Raw genomic sequence first — 22064 nt, 5'->3', positions numbered from 1 at the left:
AGGGAAGAGCGATGAAATCCACTCTAACCGACGATCGCGGCTGCCCGGGAAAGCATGTCGTCATCTCCGCGTCAGCCTGTGACTGGGCAATCGACCTCGAAGGGAGGAGCCCAGCTGAGGCTTCCGACTGGACGAGAGCTCATCACTTTCGCGGGCTCCGAATAAGAGGTCAAACTCGCCGTGAGACGAGCTGGCAGACTCACCCGGAAGCCCGATCAGGGCAGACGAGCGTGCTGGGGAATGGGAGGTCCACGGGGGGATACCCGGCGGAGGCGGTCCCATTGGGGTCCCCAAATCGCCCCTAGTGCTAGCCACGCTGGCCTCATACCCATGGGTAAAAGGACCGAGGCGGGAGCCTCTGGGGTGGCTCGCTTTCTTACGAAGGCGAGCCGCGACCGCAACGTTGCCATGGACATATTCTCTCAATGAGAACATGACCATCCACAAATGCTGTCACCGCGTGAGCAGTGCCCAGACACGAAAGACAGTGAACGTGACCGTTAGAAGGCGAGAGATAACGAGCACAACCAGGAATAACACACAATCGGAAAAGCATCTTTAAAAAGACGCGTCTTTAAAAAGACATTCTGTGTGTGCGCTCTTTTAGGGAAATATATACTCTTTTAGAGGGGAAAAATGCTCTTTCAGAAAATATACTCTCTAGTTTTTCTACCAAAGCGCCCAGGGGCGTTCTCTGCAGTGCACCAGTGCAGAGGGGGGAGAAGCCGCTGAAATGCGCCGTCAGATCCAGCAGAGGTGAATGAACAGTAGTATTCAGCTCAATGAGCATGACCGTTCGGCTCCGAAGAGAAAGTGAGTGGTTGCATACCAGCTCCTTTTATACCCGAATGTCCGGGGGAGTGGCATGCAAATACCACTCGCCAATTTTCATTGGCCTTTTATCAAAGACCAGAGGTGTCTCGGGCTCCCAAGAGTGACCCCTAGTGTCACTACATCGACACCAACGTTGAGTGAGTGACAGATAGGGAACTAGGGGACTAAACTGCTAGAGATCAAGTCAAGTCAAAGTCAAAATTTAATTATAAAGCACATTTAAAAACAACAGCAGTTCATCCAAACAGTCCAATAAAACCAAAATTTAAAAAGATACTGTAAATATATATAGAAAAAAACAAACAAATAAACAAACAAGTAATACAATTAATTGAGCAATGTCAAAAGCTGAACAGTAAAAATACTATTTTAGTGAAGATTTAAAAACAACTAGAGAAGGAGCTGACCTCACGTGAAAGGGGAGACTGTTCCAGAGTTTGGGGGCAACCACAGAAAAGGGGGACAAACAAGGTCAAACCTTTTGACAAACAAGAATTTAGGAATTTAAGAATTTAGGGAAGTATGCTGTATCCTCACCTCTTCTATGGAGGGTACCCCAGTTGCTGTCACTCAGTAATGTAATTTGGCAATTTAAAAACTATCAACATGTATGGTTATTTTGTTTTGTGGAATTTTGAATAGGAAATAATTAATGAAATGTATCAAACTTTTTGAGCACCAAGAATAACTAGCCATGTTTTATTTGTTCATTTCTTTTATTGCTATAGTTGCTGCTGTAGTTGCAAAACAATTCAAAACACAATTTCTTTTCTCTCTTCCATCTCCTTCCTCTACTACCTTACCTTCTCTTTTAGAAGTGTCCTGCTAACCTATATCAGCAAAAAGCACATGTTCACACTCACACTTCAAAAAGTTCCTAAGCAGATGATCTGGTGGTTTATTTGAAAAAGGGATCACTATGGTGATCACAATATGCCAGTGGTTTACTGAGAAAGGCAGTGATATCTGCTAATGCAACACCTCTACTCTCTCCATCTGTTTTCTTTGCAGCCTTTCCACCTGGAAAAAGTGATATTTACCTTGCCTAATTTTACCTTGATTGGTACAGCCATGAAATCAGAGAGGAAGGTTCCACCTTTCAAGATGTCTAGACGTAATCATTTACCATTTTTCTGTCTCCAGTCATATATCCACTCTGCCTTGTTTAGTTATTCAATCTCACATTTCACAGAATAAAACAAAATGCCTGCAAGTGTACAGTTGTGAATTCTTGAAAGAATATCCTTATTTCACCTCAATTTGCACACATTCACACATATTTTTACGTCAACATTCTATATGTTCCTCAACTATCCTTTCGCCGCTTTTATAGTCCTACCTCTTATGCTAACATACCTGTTCCTCACATTTTCTATTGCTCTGGGTTTTCTTTGATATATATATAACTGCTCTTTAACATCCAAAGAACATATAAATATAATACAATTGCATTGCAGCAAATATCAGTAGAAACACTGGCGCTGAACTGATATAAAAATCACACACTGTGTGCCCAACAACTTAAAGGAACTGTTCACCCAAAAAAGAAAACTGTCTAATCATTTATCATCACAGGTGTGGGTGAGGAACAGATAAATATTTAAGTCTTTTTTTTTTTTTTACTATAAATTTTCCTCCCTGCTCAGTCAATCTCCACTTTAACTTTCACTTTCTTCTTCTTGTGTTTTTGGTGATTCACATTCTTTGTGCATATCGCCCCCTACAGGGCAGGGAGAAGAATTTCTAGCAAAAAAGGACTTAGTAAATATAGATCTGTTTCTCACCCACACCTATCATATCACTTCTTAAGATATGGATTAAAACACTGGAGCCGTATGCATTAATTTTATGATTGCTATATTTGTTATTAAGACCTTCATTGAATGGACCAACTGAGCTGAAATATTCTTCTTAAAATCATAATTTTGTGCTCTGGAGAAGAAAGAAAGTCATACACATCTGGGATGGCATGAGGGTGAGTAAATGATGAGAGAATTTTCATTTTTGGGTGAACTATACCTTTAAATGTGAGGTGTGTAATTTCTCACCTCACCTTTAAAGGAATTGCAAAATAATTACTATTTTCAATCAGCTTTCCAGACTGAGACTCTCCAATTCTGATATTGTTAAGATGAAACAAATAGTCCTGCCCCATATTCATGCCATTGGTTGATTTAATTTCATACTGTCAGCCTGATTGGGATGCTCAAACAAAGTAAAGTTCTGATAGGGTCTTTTGAACAACCTATGAATGGCTTACGTATAATTGTCCATCCACATTAAGCTGTGTATTTTAACATAGAAAATGATACACACATCACCTTTAAAGATGAACACAGTTATTGGTGGCACTAACAAAAGCAGTTCCTATGCATCTTAGTATGTGTCCAAGTACTCCATTCATTGCTTGTCTAAAGGCTAAAATAACTATTCATTTTCAGTCTATAAAAATACACTCTATCCATCTGTCAATAGTCTTCTATTCTGAATCATACTAAATGTTCTTTCAGCAATGTTTTTATAGATAAAAATCTTTTAAGGCATTGCAAATAAAGGAACATGCCATTTTATTATGCTACAAAAAGTCAGTACAGAGTCATTGATCAAGAAGCCAAAGATTTGCATAATTCAATATGCAAAATACAATAAGAGGGAGTGGTTAGTATTTCATCAGGCCATGAAGAAGCTTCAGTAGTCAATTATTCCCTTTTCTCCTTTATTTGTTTCTACAACAAATCTGTGGCTTGGAGTTCCATCACTATTGTGAAATCTCACGATGTTCCAGTGAAACCATTGGTTGACTGGTCCAACTCTAACTCCTACATGGGGTAGTGACATTATAGGTGCTGTCCTCCAGAAGTTCATCTTCACTCAAGCTAATATGAAGGCAGGTTTCATTCAAAGGCGAAGACAATGGGATTGTTTGCTCATAGCCAGTGGGTGTTGTAGAATGTGGTGGAGTCCCACCATCCACTGGTGGATGATCCTCAGGCAAGCTGCTGCAGGTGCTGGATGTAGAGATGAAAGCAGAGCTCTGGTCATTAGTTGGGTCATCTGTGGATTGGGGCGATACTAGGGATTTGTCATCCGAGCGTACACCAGAATCCTCGCTGGCTGAACAAGACACACTGTAGCTATTGGTGAAAGAGTAGAAATCCCCAGGTGAAACAGAGCAAAGGGTGATGTTAGGAAAGGAGGAGCTACTGTTCATGTTTGGGAGTTCAGACTCATTTATGGGCATGGCTGCAGGTTTTATCTCTGCCTCCACACCCGGACAGAGAGTCCTGTTTGAGCGCTTGCGGTTAAGGGGCTGGGGAGGAGGGTCCAACTTAGGGATGATTTGTTTAAACCTGCGGACAAAAAAAATATTTATTTATTTTTTCAGCTATAGTGTTTGTCTTGGTAATGGATATTGTATAAAACACTGAACAGAATAGCATGAAAGTGTGAGAACTTAAAGTGTAGGGAAATCAAATCTGAATGGGATCAGAGTGGCCTGACCAGCGCAGAGTGCTGAATCATCAAAAGGAGCACTTCATACACAATTCTTTTAGACACATTTTCCATTCAGTGTGTGTGTGAGTGCACTTATCTCTGTCCCACAGTTCCCCTGCTGGGTGAATTAAGTAGAAAGAGAAGGAGGGAGAGGGAGAGAGAGAGAGAATGGGAGACAGAGCTGCAGGTTCTTGTATTGATGGCTCTACTAAAAATAACTGCAATGCAGTCACTCAGCGTGGGACAGAGAAAGCACAATATAACTCTCTCTCTCTCTCATATACATTCAACACATGCAAATGCTATCCAAGTAAACACAAAGTATTGTAGAACTTAAAGAGACAGTTCACCCAAAAATCTATGTGAAGCAGAAAAGGAGTTATTTATAGCAGGATGTTAGCCTTAATAACCATTCACTTTCATTGCATCTGTTTTATTTTCAATGAAAGTGAATGGTGACTAAGGCTGTCTGTCCCTGATATTCTACCTGACATCTTCTCTTGTATTCCATCATAGAAATTAAGCCATTTGGGTTTAGAACAACATGAAGGTTAGTAAATTATAAAAATGCCATTTTTGGGTGAACAATCCCTTTTAATTAGATTTTTACATTTTCTGAAAATATGAGTGGTGCTTGTCTGTTCAAAATTCATCATCACGATGCCTTTTGTTTAAGGGTGGTTGCCAGGGTGTTGCAACATGGTTGCTAAGGTGTTCTGAGTGTGTTTAATCATTTTACTGTGCAATTGCTATGGTGTTTCATGCTGACTGCTGTGGCGAGCAGGGCGGGGCCGAGCGGCGTCTGGGCAGAGCGTTCAAGTGAGGGGTGGTGGGAGTATTTGAGGAGAGGAGACAGCAGTAGATGGGGAGAGAGAGACGCACGAGCGATGTCTTTGTGTGTGACGTGTTCTTGAACGTGTCTGCTGAAAAGCAGCTCGTGCAGTGAATGTTTCAGCTTAAAAGCCTTATTGTGTGATGCTGAAAAGTGCAACAATAAACGCCTATGTGTTTTTTTCAAGCCGTTCCCAGATTCCTCCCTTCCCGGATTGTTACACTGATGCCGAAACCCAGTAAGGAGGAAGGATGCACTGTTAAGGAGTCCTCGCCGCTGACTGAGGATCGCGATGCTGAGGGTGTGCTCAGCGGTTAAGGCTCTGGGTTACTGATCAGAAGGTCAGGGGTTCAAGCCCCAGCACCACCAAGATGCCACTGTTGGGCCATTGAGCAAGGCCCTTGACCCTATCTGCTCCAGGGGCGCCGTATCATGGCTGACCCTGCACTCTGACCCCAGCCTAGCTGGGATATGTGATAAAAAGAAGAATTTCACTGTATATGTGCAAATGTATAATGTGATAAATAAAGAAAATTATTATAATTATTAATTATTATCTGGTGGCACTGGAGCGCTGCATCAAACGGCAACCGAAAGGGATGGCTGAGGGGTCCAGTGCCATCGCCCGGTGTTGTGGACGGAAGCAGTACAGCGAGCTGAGGGCCAGTCGATGGTGTGTCTGGGGCCGGCGAGCCCGTCTCGCTCTGCTTTCTCCTCTCTCTCTCTCTCTGTTCTCCCCCCACCTCCCTCGTCCTGTTCCCACTCCCAGGCACATGCGGGTCGGACCCGGAGACTATCTTGACATGCCAATGATCTCTCCCTAGAAATGTCGGAGAATTCCCGACCTGAGTTTGGTGATGGGGGTATGTGGCGAGCACGGCCGTGTACCTATTCAGCTCCGGCCGTGTACCCTCACCCACCCCGCCTCCCAGGAACCTGGGGGAGAGACGAGGGGAGGCGTGGGGAGAGGGAAAGGGCGAGTGAGAGACACACAGAGAGCGAGAGAGGAAAGACAGAGAAAACTTGCTTGCTGGTCCCCAGACATGCTGTCGCCCGGTCTTCAACCACTCCTCCCCTGGCAGACGGCAGCGAGCCCTCCGACCCCTGGCGGACGGAACCGCACCTCCCCTTCTCGGCAGATGGCAGCGGTTCATCCAGCTCTCAGCGGCCGGCAGCGACCCCTCCGTTGCCACAGCTGCTCCCCTGGTGGATGGCAGCGGCGAGGACTCCACGACAGCGCATCCCTCCTCCCTCCCGGGTTTTGAAACCACTGTAACAGGCAAAGGGTGGGCAAGGAGGAGGCGGGAACCGGCTCCCCTATATCTCGCTCTCCCGCTGATCATCTGATTCAGCACTGGCCGTGTACCCTCACGGCCTGGCCATGCCCTCCACCTCGTCACACTGCGTCTTTTTCTCCCAGTCTGTTGCTGTGTCCTCTCCTCAAATACTTCCACCGCCCCTCTCTGGAACGCGAGACCGGTGTGGCACACAGGTGGAACTCATTCGCCACTTATCTTCTCAGCCTCGCGCTGCCCAGATGCCGCTCGGCCCAGCCCTGCTCGCCACAACTGCTTACAGGCCAAAGTCAAAAGAGCCCACCTCTATGGCTCTGGACCTAATTCTTAGGTAAAGTATGGTTTACGTAAAACCATTCTTACATTAATTGCAGCATTAAAGGTGCACTCAGTAATTTCTTCCTTATTAAAAAAGTTTTACTCCAAAATAAATTAATTGTAATTTTGAATAAATGAATGAATGAATGTTACATTTATATAGTGCTTTTCTGACACTACACTCAAAGCACTTTACACAGTGAACAGGGGACTCTCTTTAACCACCACTGGTGTGCAGAATCCACCTGGATGATGCGACGGCAAAGATAGTGTGCCAGTACGCTCACCACATGCCAGCGATTGGTGGAGAGGAGAGAGTAGATTTACAGAGCCAATTAATGGACGGGGATTATTAGGAGGCCAAGATTGAGAAGGGCCAATGGGAGGAATTTGGCCAGGACACCGGGGTTACACCCCTACTCTTTACAAGAAGTGCCCTGGGATTTTTAATGACCACAGAGAGTCAGGACCTCGGTTTTTTATTGTCTCATTCGAATGACGGTAATTTTGAAACATATGTATAAATTAATTTATATCAGGAAGACTTGCAGACTTGAGTGAAATTTAAGATGACATTTATTTGATGAATATAAAACAGAAATGTAATGTCTCTTTTTGGCGTAAGCCCCGTCTGGCGGTCCGAAGAATTTGTACTCCGAACTGTCATACCCTGCCGGAGATAGGAGGCATGGGTGAGGAGCCTACCCCCGTGCAGGACGGGACTAGTGTTAGCACACTGAAACAGCAATGTGATAGATTGTGAGCAAACTTATAAAGCAATGGCTTACATGTGATTGGCTAGGAGTTACCTAGCTAATGGTGTGATGATGTACAGCTGCTAGTCTTCCCGCTAGAACTACGCTGCGCTTCCATGGCTGTTCACATGAGATGATGAGTTCAGTCATATCAGTAACCTTATGAAAGTTCTTTTACATGGGGGAGGAGCAGGGCCGGAGTGGGATTCATATTCAGCCCGGGATGTCATGTCAAAGTTAGCCCACACCCAAAAGGGGGGTTGGAGGTGAAGATGATAACAATAAAACAAGATCACAGCAAAAATATGCAATATATGTAATTACTTGAAAATTATTTAAGCTCCCCATGTCATTATACCACATATGGCATTCACTAAGATTTTCACTTTGTCATAAGACATCATTGTATGTATTGTAAAAATAAGTGAATGTTAAAGGGATATTTGATAATTTCCTCACCCTCATGCCATCCCAGATGTGTATGACTTTCTTTTGCAGAACATGAATGAAGAAGTTTAGAAGAACTGTTGGTCCATTCAATGCAAGTAAATGAGAAGCGGTGAGAAACAGATCAATAATTAAGTCATTTTTTATTATAAAACTCCACTTTCACTTTCATAAGCACTCTTCTCTCCTAAGAGTTCTTCTTCTGTTTTTGGTGATTTACATAAGCATATCGCCCCCTACTGGGCAGGGAGGAGAATTTATAGTAAAAAAAAAAAACAAAACGTAAATATTGATCTGTTTCTCACCCACACCTATCATATCGCTTCTGAAGACATGGATTAAACCACTGGAGTTGTATGGATTACTTTTATGCTGCATTTATGTGATTTTTGTACCTTCTGAGATCTGATCACCATTCACTTGCATTGAAAGGACCAACAGAACTGAGAAATTCATCTAAAAAGCTTATTTTGTGTTCAGCAGAAGAAAGAAAGTCATACACATCTGGGATGGCATGAGGGTGAGTAAATGACGAGAGAAATTTCATTTTCGGGTAAACTAAGTTTATTTTAAAGACTATCTAGGCACATAATAACACTGTAGAACCGTAACTGTTTATAACTCTTTCAAGATGTACAGGCTCAAATTAAATGGTCAGTGCTTTTGTATTTTAGATAATTAAAATAGCAACAGATCCAGTGAAACAATTAAGGTTGAGTGATTGTTTTTACATTTTTACATGCCATTCAAAAACGTGCCATTTCACAATGATAAGAGTGAAATAAAAGACTAAAAATAACACATTTGTACTTTTCTTTTACTTGGAATGTAAATGTTCAGGACAAAGGCAAAATAGTTATTGTCTCTTTAAGAGGGTTTTATCGCATTATACAGCATTGAAGGCACTCTGTGCAGTTTGTTTCATTGAGTTTAATCTTTTGAGAGCTGTAAAGTCCCATTATTTTCGTACCGTGTCGTGCTGTTGCATCTGTATTCATTTACTTTATGTATTCTGTTATTTTGTGACAAAAAAAATAATTTTGCTATTATCATTCTGCACTGCTAGGGAAGAGGATTTCAGAGATTAACCGATTGAGATTGTGAGACTGCAGTCAGTATTAAACTTGTGATGATCTTATAGGCTACCTGAAGCACGTTCATCCATTCAGCTATTAGTAGTCTATCTGTTCTCGATGGATCTTCCGTGATCATTCCCGTGCTGTCAAGTGAAGCGGCGCAACATCAGTTTCATCTCTCACAGGCTATTCTCTCATTTGTTTGGGTGCAAGATGATAAAATACAGACTGCGTCCGCTATAATACAGAATGCAATTCTGATCCTTTAAATACCGGATGTTACGGACTGTTGGCAATTGTTATGCGACATATGATGAAAGTTTGTCAATCAACATACGGACCTAACTGGCCAAATTTTTGACTGGCCCAGCGGGAATTCTCCCTATCTTCCCGAATGCCACTCCGGCCCTGGGGTGGAGCGACCTCATGGGGGCTGCCATTTTAAAATCACATGACCAGCTGAATACTACTCGCTTAATCTCAGTAACCATCTTGTTATTGGACACTTTCACGCTTGGATTAAATTAATCATAGCTGATTGTAAATAGTGAATTTCTACAATGGCATCTGTAACTGAAAACTATTGAATGATGACTATCAATTTGAATGATGCTGCATCCACACCACCATCACTGTAAGTCCAAGTTGACACAAACAAAAAGTTACTGAGTGCACTATTAAATTGAATACAGAACTTCTTTCTCCTTGTGTTTCATGAATGAGGATATAGTGCCTGGCCAATTTTTCAGCTGTCTTGTTTCCTTAAGTATTTTTCCCATTCATTTTTGCCATAGGGATTCCATAAAACTCTTCAACTCTTGCAAGGTTTGAAGCAAGAAAGTATTTGCAAATTGGCCAAAAAGACAAAAGATGCAAGACTGTGAACTTAATGTTTTTTTTTATTACGGCATAAACTACAATCCAATTATGCATTTTTAATCAAATTAAAAACTATGGAAAAATATAAAACTACTGATGTAGAGTTATTGATTATAACTACTGAAACAATATATTTCATTTTACTGCAAAATATTAAAATATATAAGTAGTTTGAGGGTGTAGGGAGTTTGACTGCATCATTCACAGTGCTTCATTGGAGTGGGCGGTTTCTGCAGAGCTCTTTTGGCATGGTTTGCTGGCCGCAACTTGCCCATTGTACATAGGGGTATTGGTTTGTTCCTGGCAGGCAGCAGATGCCCTAAACCCAGCCCCAACCTAATCCTAACCATATGGAGCCTCTAAGGCAGAGTAGCCTGCCAGGAACAATGGATGGCACCTTTCTCCCATTGTGCCACAGGCCTCTGATTAGTGGATCACTTCCTTTAAGGATCATGGGTAGTGTAGTTCTTCACCAGGAATTCCACTATTAAAAACTATTGTTTTAAAATGTTGAAATAATATGGACTGATTGTTTCAACATAAGCATATACCATTGATTAACAACCTCGGAGCTCATGGTAGGTCTGTCTTTAAAGGTTTATAAGTTATCTTTAATAATTTGTTCCCATATGGAAAAATTTATTTATTGTCCACCAGCAAAACTCAAGTTCGAAAAGTAATAGTCCTCTCCTCAAAAAGCTGTATGATTTGAAGCATCACTCATGTTCATAGCACATATGGGTATGAGTTATGCACTGAAGTTTAATACTTAAAATTGATTGTATGCAAAACAGAATAAGTGAGGCTTTTCTTAGCAAACACCAGACATAAATCTACACACAATGCAAAACATTCAGTTAAACATCACATACTGTACAAACTAACTTTCAATTGATCATGGTCCACTGGCTGTGTAAGTTTAAGATTTAGCCCCCCCCCCCCCCCCCCCCACACACACACACACACACACACACACACACACACTTTGTCTCTTTCCTCCAATTAGCATATGATCACATCAGCAGTCTGACCCAGACCAAATGCTGCCAAATCTCCTCCTCCACATACTGTATCTCCAGAGAGCCTTCTGCCTCCCTCTATCTCTTTCCCCTCATCTCAGCGGAACTCACATTGTCATCTCTTCCTGTGGGTGTCCTAAGTCTGGCTAATTTAATTTTCAGTACATTTTCAGTCTATAATATTGCGGTTATTCACCATTTACACTGTTGAACATGTTGTGTTTCACATGCTGGTCCCCAGCATGGGATGTTGGTTGCTGGTGCCCCTGCAGGATTCCAACAAGCTTAACCAGCAAGCCTCCCTTCAAGCTTTAAGAATGGTCAGCCAACAGTTTTTACTAGTGCACAATATGGCTATGCTAGTCCACCAGCTAGAACCAGCATGGACATTCTTTCTGGTTTAAGCTGATCTTCTCAGAGCTCGATATTTGTCAAAAAAATAACGAGCTCTCTCATGTGGATATGTGATTAAATGGCACTCCAACCATGCAATAAGTCTAATAAAATAACTTTAAGGGATGTGTAAAATGCCATAGCACTAATAAAGACTGATCTCTATTGACATGTCACCATAATGCAGAAAACTCATTATTTAATGTTGCACTTGTTAAGCCATTTGTGGAGGTACAGGAGCTGTGGAAGTGGGATGCTAGTGATAAAATATGTTCATTAAATGAAAAATTAAAAGCTCCCTGAGGGAGGACTTGCTCCTGATCATGTGTGTGTGAGACTGTGTGTGTTTGTGTAGGTAGATAGACACAGTAGATAATTTATTGATACTTGAATGGATATTGTGTGTGTGCAGTCCACATGTGTATACAAAGATTTATTATCTTTAAAACCCTGTCAATATTTGATACCAAAAGTGCATGTACCAACACACACACACACACACACACACCACTGTACTCATCATTCATGCTCATTTAACATGCTGATGTGATTACGGAAAAGTACAATTACAGTTATACTCACAGGAGGTTGGTAAAATGAAGAGGAGACGAAAGAAGAGGAGAGGAGAGGGGGATTTAAGAAGGAGGAAGAGAGGCCAGGTAAGGCCATGAGATGGAGAGAAAGCATAAAAAGAGGGAGGAGAAGAGAAAAGGAAGAAGGCTGTGTTACAGGAGGAAGTGGATAATCAGAAGTGGAGGCTCCTCACACGTGCACCTGAGCAGAGAAAAACAAAAATAAGTCTCTCTCTCTCTCTCTCTTTCCCACAAACACACACACACATCCACAAACAAAAACACAAACCCACACACACCTTCTCACCTAAACATCTGAGAAATGTGTTAAATCCAAATCAGACTTCCACTGCAACACTGCAGTTAGAATCAATGTATAATCCTACCCACTTCAGCATATGGCAAGCATGCATAATCCTACCCAGTGTATGTCAAGCATGCACGCACACCCTCTCCCAATCATTATTAGCCTCAGTAGCGGTAATCAAATAGCGAGTGGGGATTACGGAAGATTAATACAACAACAGATTGACTCGGACTCGAGCCTTTGGGACATGACATTTTTGATGCAATGAAAAAAATAAAATAAATAAATAACAAAACAGAATTTAATGAACACATCTCTGTCTGCATGCAGCTGTATAAGCCCCTGAAGTCGTAGACGTAGCCAGAGTTGTTTCACTGTGTTTAAGCAAACACACGCACACACGCACACACACACACACACATACGCATGCACCTAGTCACACTCATCAGTCAACCAATACTCTTGAATGTTACTACAGAGACTACTGTATAACATTGACTACCGAGGTGGCTGGCACGACGAAAACATAAAGATGGGTATGTATCCAATGTAATAGAAACTAAACAAGGCAGTTTCACACAACACGGGACCTGACAACTGGTAAAATTGCGAGTGGCGTTTGTGAAGCCAAGACGGTACTTGCGTTGCGGTTTCATTGTGGATAAAAACTTAAAATCAAGAACTTCATTGAGTCAAGTCACCCACATCATGTCTCTCACAGTTTACTAAAAACATCATATCAAAATAAAAACACATAAAAATAGAATTAATATTGGATATTAAGTATTTTTAGGCATAATGTATCTGCACATGTAGGCTTCTGTAGTCTCTTGTGGTCCACGCAGTGTTGTCAGCTTGAACTGGTCCATAATATGCTTGATGAATTAACTGTGTAACGTTTTAAATAGTCAGGGGAGAAAAGCGTTATTGCTAAAGTAAACAGCAATTCTAAACAGATAAACAGCACCTGTTTTTTATTGATTGACTATTTTCAAAGCATTGACGAGCTGCTTAAAATACATTCTTTTACAACATTTGTCCACCATTCACAACATTCAACCATGCACAATAAAATATTAGGATATTTTGGGCAGTGAAATGTTTTGTTTATAATTTAATTATAGACTATAAAATAAATGTATTATTCGATGACAGAGTTTGTGTATGAAGCTAAACTTCATGTTACGAGATGAATTTAGTTGGTTATGACATTTTTATTTGAAATTTGTATTGTAACCTATGTACATCTTTTTTTAGCCTACGTCTCTGACACTTTTGAAGGACAATTCTGTTAAATTTATGACTTATTATTCTCCATGTTTTTGTGGTTAAAGAAGAGCTCAATGAAATTTTCTTTGGTTGGTATTTAAAGATTTCAGACCAATGCGACTGCCGCTCAAGCAAATATCAATTACTATTTTTTTTTTTATATTCTGCGGCAGCTGCTGCGAGACGCACACGGACGCATCAGGATTTAGGTACACGAGCAGCACATAGAACTGCCCTGCATTGTGCGGTTTCCCGCAAATTAACTAGAAAATCATGTCTGTGACTACATGGCCCTAATATTATCAGTGAGCTTTTCCAGTGTTTTTGGATGTAGCATTTGCAGTCAAATAGTGAGACATAACTTCTCAGCGAGTGCTAATTACTACTGTGTTGACTCATTTGTATGTACTGTATTTCCCCAAATCAGTCCGCAGATAGAGAAAAATGATTCAGAAAGAAATCTCAGTATACACTATTATTTCTTTAGATGGGGATAATTTTAAATAAAACTAAATTAAATTGAATTGACAAATTGAAAATGAAGTAGAAATAAAAACTAAATTAAAATTCTAAACATAATAACCATTGTAATGACTAACACAGCTTTTGGCCCCTTTTGGACTCAATTTGGATTCGAAGGTGGACTCGAACCCAACACTACACAGTTGTTTTTCTATCATGGTGGGGACTTGCCATTGACTTCCATTGTTTTTAAGCTATTTATTTTTCCCCTAAACCTAACCCTCATACAAACCCTTTTGCATTATTAGGTTTTCATTTAGACATTACTTTGTATGTTTACAAATTTTATTATTTATTTATATTGATATTTTTTTCAATAATTTATATTTTATTTATACAATTGTATATTAATTGTTTTTCAAAACAAAACACAACACGAGACAAAACACGAAACAGCATTCAAAGAGTTGATGCCACCATCCTCGTAAACTGTGATTTTGTGATCAAAAGTGCTCATTGTAATAACCAATATCGACATTACTTGTTACAAAAAAAAAAACAAAAAAAAAATTTAAACAGAAAAACAAAAAAAAAACAAAAGGTGGCTTTCATATTTTTAATGCCACCATTCTCATAAACAGGCAAATCGAATGATTAGTTCACCCTCAAAAGCGCTCATCTGATCAACTGATATCTAGTTTACTTGTTACTAATTAAAACAAAACTAAATAAACCAAACAAAGATCAACAACAAAAAAACAAACAAAACAAAGGGGCTTTCAAAGATTTGATGCCATCAGCCTGGTAAACTTTGGCAAATCATGTTTTAGTTCGCCCTCAAAAGCACTCATTGGATCTACCGGGCACACTGTAAACTAGGGATGCACCGATACCACTTTTTCTCTTCAGATCCGGTTCCGATATCGGAAATCTCAGTATCGGCCGATACCGATCCCAAGCCTATACTAGTGTTGTTTTTTTGCATAATCAGTTTAAAATATCTTTACATTATTGTGTGGAACTAATTGGGTGTACTCTTTAATATGTAAAGAAACACAAACCTCTAACTACACATTATTTCAATATAAATGTATAGCTTATTAAGAAACACTTTATTATTAACTAGTATACTGGATAATGTAGCAGCAAAATTAACAGTAACTCCAGTCTTCAAGTCTTCAGTAGAAAAGAAACCAATGTTTTATTTTTGCCTTTTTTTTTTTCTTTTTTCCCAAAAATGTTTCAACTTGCATCTGAACTTTAAAGGATTCAGATCTCTTTTTTGTTCAATCTAGTTGTAAGACATCACTCCACTTTTCATTCACAGGCTGTCTCGTTTGGAAGGGTGCGTCCTCCGAAGGTCACATTTGTCGGCCGCATACGTCATCGAGGCTGTCTCATTTCAGAAAAGCGAGTAGGACACTTCGAATGCGACCTTCTTTCACGGGAATTCGGAGGATGCTTGAGGTGTATCCTTCGTAGGCACTCATAACCCACAATTCTTTGCTTCAATGGAAATGTCTAAAAAAAATAACGCCAATTTGCCCGTAAATATGATGTTCAAATGCAAGGAATGTTAATTCCCAAGTTAAAGTACCTCAGTAAATGGGTGCAGAGTATATAATATGTATAATTATATTAATATATAATTAAAATAAAGTATTAGACTAAAAGTACACCTGTAAAATCTATTTTCTTTTCTCTTTACATCATTATAACTCTCCTAAAATGTACCTCATACATTCCCTTCCAGAGGGACTTTATTCCCTTCTCACTCAAAGCGCTGGCGCTTGTTAAAGAGTGGCGTGCTGTCATAGCAACCATGTTACGTTTCGTTTCCGTTTATCCTATGAAGGCCGTCTCGTTTAAAGAGGCTTGTTTAAAGGAGGACACTCGGTATACTGCAGCCTTCAAAGGACACGTCCTACCTAGAATGCAGCCTTCGAAACGAGACACAGACACACAGTTATTTTTTGGAACCCATTCAACTAAAATATTGTTATAAATTGTAAACAAATACTAATGATGACAATAATAATAATAATAATGAATATTTAATTTTAAATACAACAGTAATATGTTTAAATTGTGCACTTTTTAAACCCTCAAGCTTTTATTTTTACATTCTAAACTGTCTGTTTGTAGGCAAGTTCACAGTATTTAATTCGCTTCTTATTCAAATTCTGGTAAAATGCAGCTCCGGTGCCGTTCTAAATGCATATTATAAGTGAACCGAACTATTGAGCATCTACATCTGAGATGCTGTTCTTGAGTAGAGCTCAAATATTGCTCACCCTCTGTGAAGGCTAAAAATAGCTGCGAGTGTAAACAGAGCAGCACCATTCACTAATGCGCTGGCGCTGAGAATACTATATTAAACACAGACTTTTGTGATTCACAGAGCTATCGCACATCTTCAAGTGGCTTTGAATAAAATGCACGAGTCATATGAACTGCTTTAATGGTGTTTTTATGGTTATTTTATGTCATTTTTGGAGCTTGACAGTAACGAACATGACTAACTAGGGATGTCGCGATTATTAAACCGTAAGAATGTTTAAGCTTCGGCTAAAAACCGGAAAAAACAACCATGTTGTCTATTTTTTTTTTATGTACTGAAAATGAGTCTTTCAGTGTGGGCCTAACTACTTTCGCCGCGCGTGGGTCCTGCCCTCTGCCTGGCTGGTCTATGAAGCTGTTACTATGGTAACGGAGTTCGCAAGTTGATTGTCTAGGTAAGGCGGGGCGCGTGCAGAACGTGAACTTTCGGCGCACGTGAAACTCTCAACATGGCTGAACAACGCGATCTCCCGGTGTTGTATCCGCTGAAGAAGCGAATTAAATCAGCTATTTGACAGCATTTTGGCTATCTAAAAAATGACACAGGAGTTGTTGAAGACGGGTATCCAGTATGCAAAACGTGCAGACGAAAAGTGTCAGCAAAAGCGGTGAACATCTAATATGTTCCAGCACCTGGGCAGGGTTGCACCAGCTGTGCATAAGGTCACACATAAATTGAGATGTAAAGTTCACACTAAGGGCTTAGTAACTACTAGTTAGTTTGTAACTAAGTCAGTGCTTAATTTGGTTGCACCACCTGTTCTTAAGGCAGGACTTAACTAGTAGGTCGTAAGCTCTCCATAAAGTAATGCGCAGTCGCATAATATGACGTTTACTTGTATTGATCCAATAAACAGCCTTCAAATTTGACACAGAAGTGTTAAAAAGCTGTGAACTTCAATTTGATCTTGTTACTGTTGATGTTCAAACCTTGTTTGCTCACGTAACTGTCAGCTGTAATAAATTATATCCCCATTAAAATACGATACGTAATAAAAGTAGATTTGATAAATAATATATTTGCCCTGTCTAAATATTCATTTTAATATCATATATATATATATATATATATATATATATATATATATATATATATATATATATATATATGAATGTGTTGAAACTTGATGACGCACCCTGAAAACAGCACCGTTTGACCGGTTTCATGCTGAAGAGCCGCTTAAAAGTACGTTTTTTTTTTCTCTTGTAAATGTAAACAAGTGTAAATGTTAACATCATAATGTATGTTGAAAGGATTGGAGCCTGTCACGCAGAACATGAGCTCATTGATGTCATAAAATATCAGTCTGCTTTTTTATTCCAACCGTTACTCCTGGTCGGAGGCTTCCAAAAATATTTTGTTTATATGTAGGGTTACGTTCTACCTAAGTTTAATCGTGCAACACTCAAATATTTAGTAGTGCGTAAATTGTGACTTAGTGCCCATTTATGCCCACAACTAGGCTTAGTTGTAACGTATGTATAGCTGGTGCAACCGGCCCCTGAGTGTCACCATCCAGAGATTCATGCCCAGATGAAGGTAATAATTTTACAAACACAGTAAATATTATATGTAGTGTACTACTTACCTTTTGGTAAAGTCAAACACTGAATTGAAACTGTGTAAATCCGAAGAGTTGTATATTTTAAGTTTAAAAGAGGAGGGGTTCAGATTTATATTGTGAATGCGATGCCTCCAAATAGTTTTTCATACTTGAATAAGATTTCAGTGAGCGTAAAAGTGCTGTGATTATCCGGCTGATCATTAGATTACTGAATAAAGAAAGAAGGCCTGACACTGTTTTATTTTAAAGAGCACCTATTATGATTTTTAAACGTGCCTAGTTTTGTTTTAAAGGTCTCATACAATAGATTTACATGCATACAAGGTCAAAAAACACTTTAATTTGCTCATAATTTAAATTGCAGCATTACCTTTTTTTTTTTCCAGTGTCAAAAACGACTCATTCAATGATCCGCTCTAAAGGATTCATTCAAAACTCCTCCTTTCAGAGAGCCTACTCTGCTCTGATTGGTCAGATGTCCCAGTCTGTTGTGATTGGTCTACTGCTTAGTGTAGTGCTTGAGGGTGAGTCAAAGCTGTTCTCGAGCAGCCAATGTAGACCAGAGGCGGATTTTTTGTTACCAAATTATGTAGGTTAGTACAGGAAGTAAGTCTGGAATTACTACTTGTTTCAGGTGTTCAGAATTGGTTCTTTCTTTTAGGAGTCAATAACTCCATTTGTCGTGCACTTTGATTTTTGAAACTTTGCAAACTTTTTAAATTCACAAACAGCTATATAACACACTACATGAAAGATCATATTTGAAAAACCATAATAGGTGCTCTTTACACATATGGTTTATAGTTGTTTTTTGTTTTTGTTTTTTATTATTTATTTTTAATATATATTACATTTTAATTTATTGAAAGGGTATACATACCTTTTTGTTGAAAAGGTACAGTGCGTTTTGGTGTCAGAGGGCAGATAGATAAAATTGCACCTACTTAAATTCAAGTAATTTACCTACTTGTTTTCAACTTGTTATCAGTTAAAAGTAGGAATGTATATGTTAACTGCATGTCCTAACAAATGCTGCAATAAAACTTAAGTTGTGATATGTTTGTGGAGGTTTATATTGTTGCATAATAGGTAAATATGCAGAAAATGGTAAAAATCTTGAAATCGTGGTTTTTTTAATCAGACAATAATCGTACCATCAAAAATTCACATCGTGACATCCCTATGACTAACACACAGTATCGGATTTGGATCGGGCTCATCGGACCAATACCTGATCCATCTAAAAGCTTCAGTATCGGAGCCGATACCAATCCAGGTATCAGATCGGTGCATCCCTACTGTAAACATGACTTTGTTTCCAGGTGGACTGATAAAAAAAAATTAAAAAAAACTCTGTCCTCCTTATTTCCGAAAACTGTGCAAAGCAATCTAATAAGATTGGAACTGGTGATTTCAGCCAGAGCTTGTCAGTTTTGAGTGTAATATGCATCATATAGTCAGTTAACGGACTGTGGGTGGTCCCTGGGTGTTTAAAAAAGTATTTAATAAAAAATAAAAAAATAAAATGTTTTTCCTAATAAGAACATCCCCAAATGTCCCCAAATGGAGGTTGTCAGATTTAGTTAACATCTAACTAAACGGTAGCTAAGTACATACGCACATAACAAAAACCCCACAAACACATATACTCAGGCACATAAACAAAAGTTCAAGATCAAGTTTTTGAGACCATAAACACATACACACACACACACACACACACACACACACTCTGAGGAAAAAAACTACATGGTGTGCAGTGAGCAACAATGCTGAATTCATTTTAAATCATCAGAGACAGTTTCTGGATGGGCAGATAATAAATGAGGAGCAGCTCATGTAGAGAGGGATAAAAGAAGAGCACAGACATGAACAGAAGGGTGCATGACACAAAAAGCTTCAAAGCGCTGAAAAAAGAAAGAGGATTGATACTGTTGAGTGGCATAGGAGAAATGAACAGATACAACCCCCAGCAAAGGAGTTCACACTGACACGAACACCAGGAGTGACACATAAATGCACAGGTGATTGGCAAGTGCACAAAACCAAACAGCATACTGAGGCGTTACTACTGGACACACTGAGCCCCAACAGACACATACACAGCATGACTGACACACTAAAGTCCTGCCTGGCTGTTGTAATGTTTTGTAACTGTGATGCAGTTTTAAAATATCAATACAATGATTCATACACATGCTGCTTATTATACAGCAAGTGAAAGGAAATGATGCAAGGAGGTCTTGCTGGTTAAGCAGCACACGTATTGAAGACCAGCAGTTGTTTTTTCTGAACGCTGGCTTAGTTTGGTCAGTTTTATATTCGTCTTTCAATTCAAGTTAATTCAGGTCATGTTATATCTTGTTTCTTGGTTTTGTTTTCATTATTCTTTCCTTTAATAAAAAAGAAAAACATCTGATTTCAGTGCTTCAATTCTCCTTGATATTTTTTTCATGTTAGATGAAACACCAACTGTTACTTAACCTCGAAAGTTGGCAAAAGATCTAATTCTATAATGAAGGCAGCACAATGACAAATATAGATTTAGTTACAGTTTTCAAATAAAGTCAAAATAAATTAGGAATAGTGAACATATAACGCAAATACAGATATTCCTATTCAGACAGGATTACATTTCACAGAGGACGCCCGCGTTTGCCAAAAAACGCGACACAGGAGTCGGTGATTTGCTCCATAATTTTTTACAGAGTGAGAAACAGTTGTGTGAGAAAAACATATGTTTGATTCGGCTTGCATTTAAAAAATTTAAAATGTCCTGTACATCTGTGAAACACGAATTTACCTAACTTCATAGTCCCAACTGACTAGGGCTATAGAGTGTGTTTATATGAGCATGTGCATATTTTCTGAGCCTTTTCCTGAATCTGTACCTTTGTGCTTTTTGGGGGTTTTCTTTAAATGTGTGTTGTCCATGTATCTAAACAAATCTGTGAGAGTGTGTGTTTGTTTGTGTGTTTGTGTGTGAGAGAGAAAGACAAAAATAGGTGTTCTGCATGCTCTAAATTGCTCTAATGAAGTGTGAAAATTAATGTTTCTTGTATGCGAGAGACTGCAGCTATCCACAGGGTCACTCATAATTGTGAAATAAATCACTCTCCCAGACACACGCACACACAATCATGAATACACTCAGATACACACAGATCAGCAAGCGCATACACGTAAACAAAAAAACACACATTCTTGCACTCTCTTTACTACTGCTATACATAAAAATGGATCCGTCTAGGAAAAAAAAACTAACAAAGAAAGCTATTCAAAGCAATAGAGGGGATACCTTTGCAAGACACTGTGTTCCACATAGCTCATGAACTCTGTAGCACTGGTAAACAAGCAAACACAAACATCCAGAGCAATAGAATGTGCAGTGCCCATCAAAGTTCAAAGTTATTCATTACTATTCAAGGAAACCTGCTTGCTACAAGTCAAGCAGCTCTCTGCTTTTTAATACACTTTCATTAGATCTGTTTACATTTCCCACAACCAACATCCATTCCAACAGGTGTCTGTTTATGGAGAGAGATAGAATGTGAAAAGAGTTAAAGACAGTCAGAGAGGGTGGGATCATGTGACCTAATTTTAGAAAACTCAAACACTAGACAAATGTGGTAAAAAAAACTAAAGTCTTCACAAACATACAATCTGCTCAAACTTTTAGCTATTCTTTTCAACATTACGTAGAGTTTGAGATCCTTAATTTCCAAATCTCTTTAGCTATTTCTGGTACTTTTTTGTATTTCAAGGGTTGTTTTGTTGCTGCTCAGCTCTACTCTGTTCCAAATACTGACACACTGCGTGATTATTTTATCCAGATGTTGCAGCTCAGATTTCAGATCTTACTGAAACGCAAGCGGTCATTATGAACAAGCCTGTCAGGAAGTGGTAAACATTTACACACATGAGTGCACACATGAGTGCACATGAACAAATATAAATAAGAACTAAAACATTACAAAGTATATACACATTTACAACCAAGGGCATCAACTCATTTTAGATTGAGGGCCAGACTGGACAAATGTCATATTTTGTGGGCCAAATTTGTTTTTATTAAACTTTGGTGTACCCATGTAATCATGCTCTGCTGGAGCTAATAAAACTTTATGCTGTTTGATTAACCAATATTGGGGTACACACATTGAATTTACTTATTTTATACACCAGAGGCCTTTAGATTACATATAT

General features: G+C 39.3%; 1 protein-coding gene across 1 annotated transcript in view; it reads right to left on the bottom strand.

Moving 5' to 3' along the window:
* Positions 1-1028: 1028 nt before the first annotated feature.
* Positions 1029-22064, bottom strand: part of LOC127440135 (carboxyl-terminal PDZ ligand of neuronal nitric oxide synthase protein-like) — a 71510-nt gene continuing 50474 nt past the window's right edge. The window contains exon 11 of the mRNA XM_051696562.1: positions 1029-4184. Within this exon, the coding sequence (XP_051552522.1) occupies positions 3647-4184 (538 nt within the window). The 3' untranslated portion in view covers positions 1029-3646. The remainder of the gene's footprint in view (positions 4185-22064) is intronic.

Source organism: Myxocyprinus asiaticus, chromosome 4, assembly GCF_019703515.2.
Source record: "Myxocyprinus asiaticus isolate MX2 ecotype Aquarium Trade chromosome 4, UBuf_Myxa_2, whole genome shotgun sequence".
Classification (NCBI taxonomy): domain Eukaryota; kingdom Metazoa; phylum Chordata; class Actinopteri; order Cypriniformes; family Catostomidae; genus Myxocyprinus; species Myxocyprinus asiaticus.
This window is presented reverse-complemented; position numbering and strand designations above follow the sequence as displayed.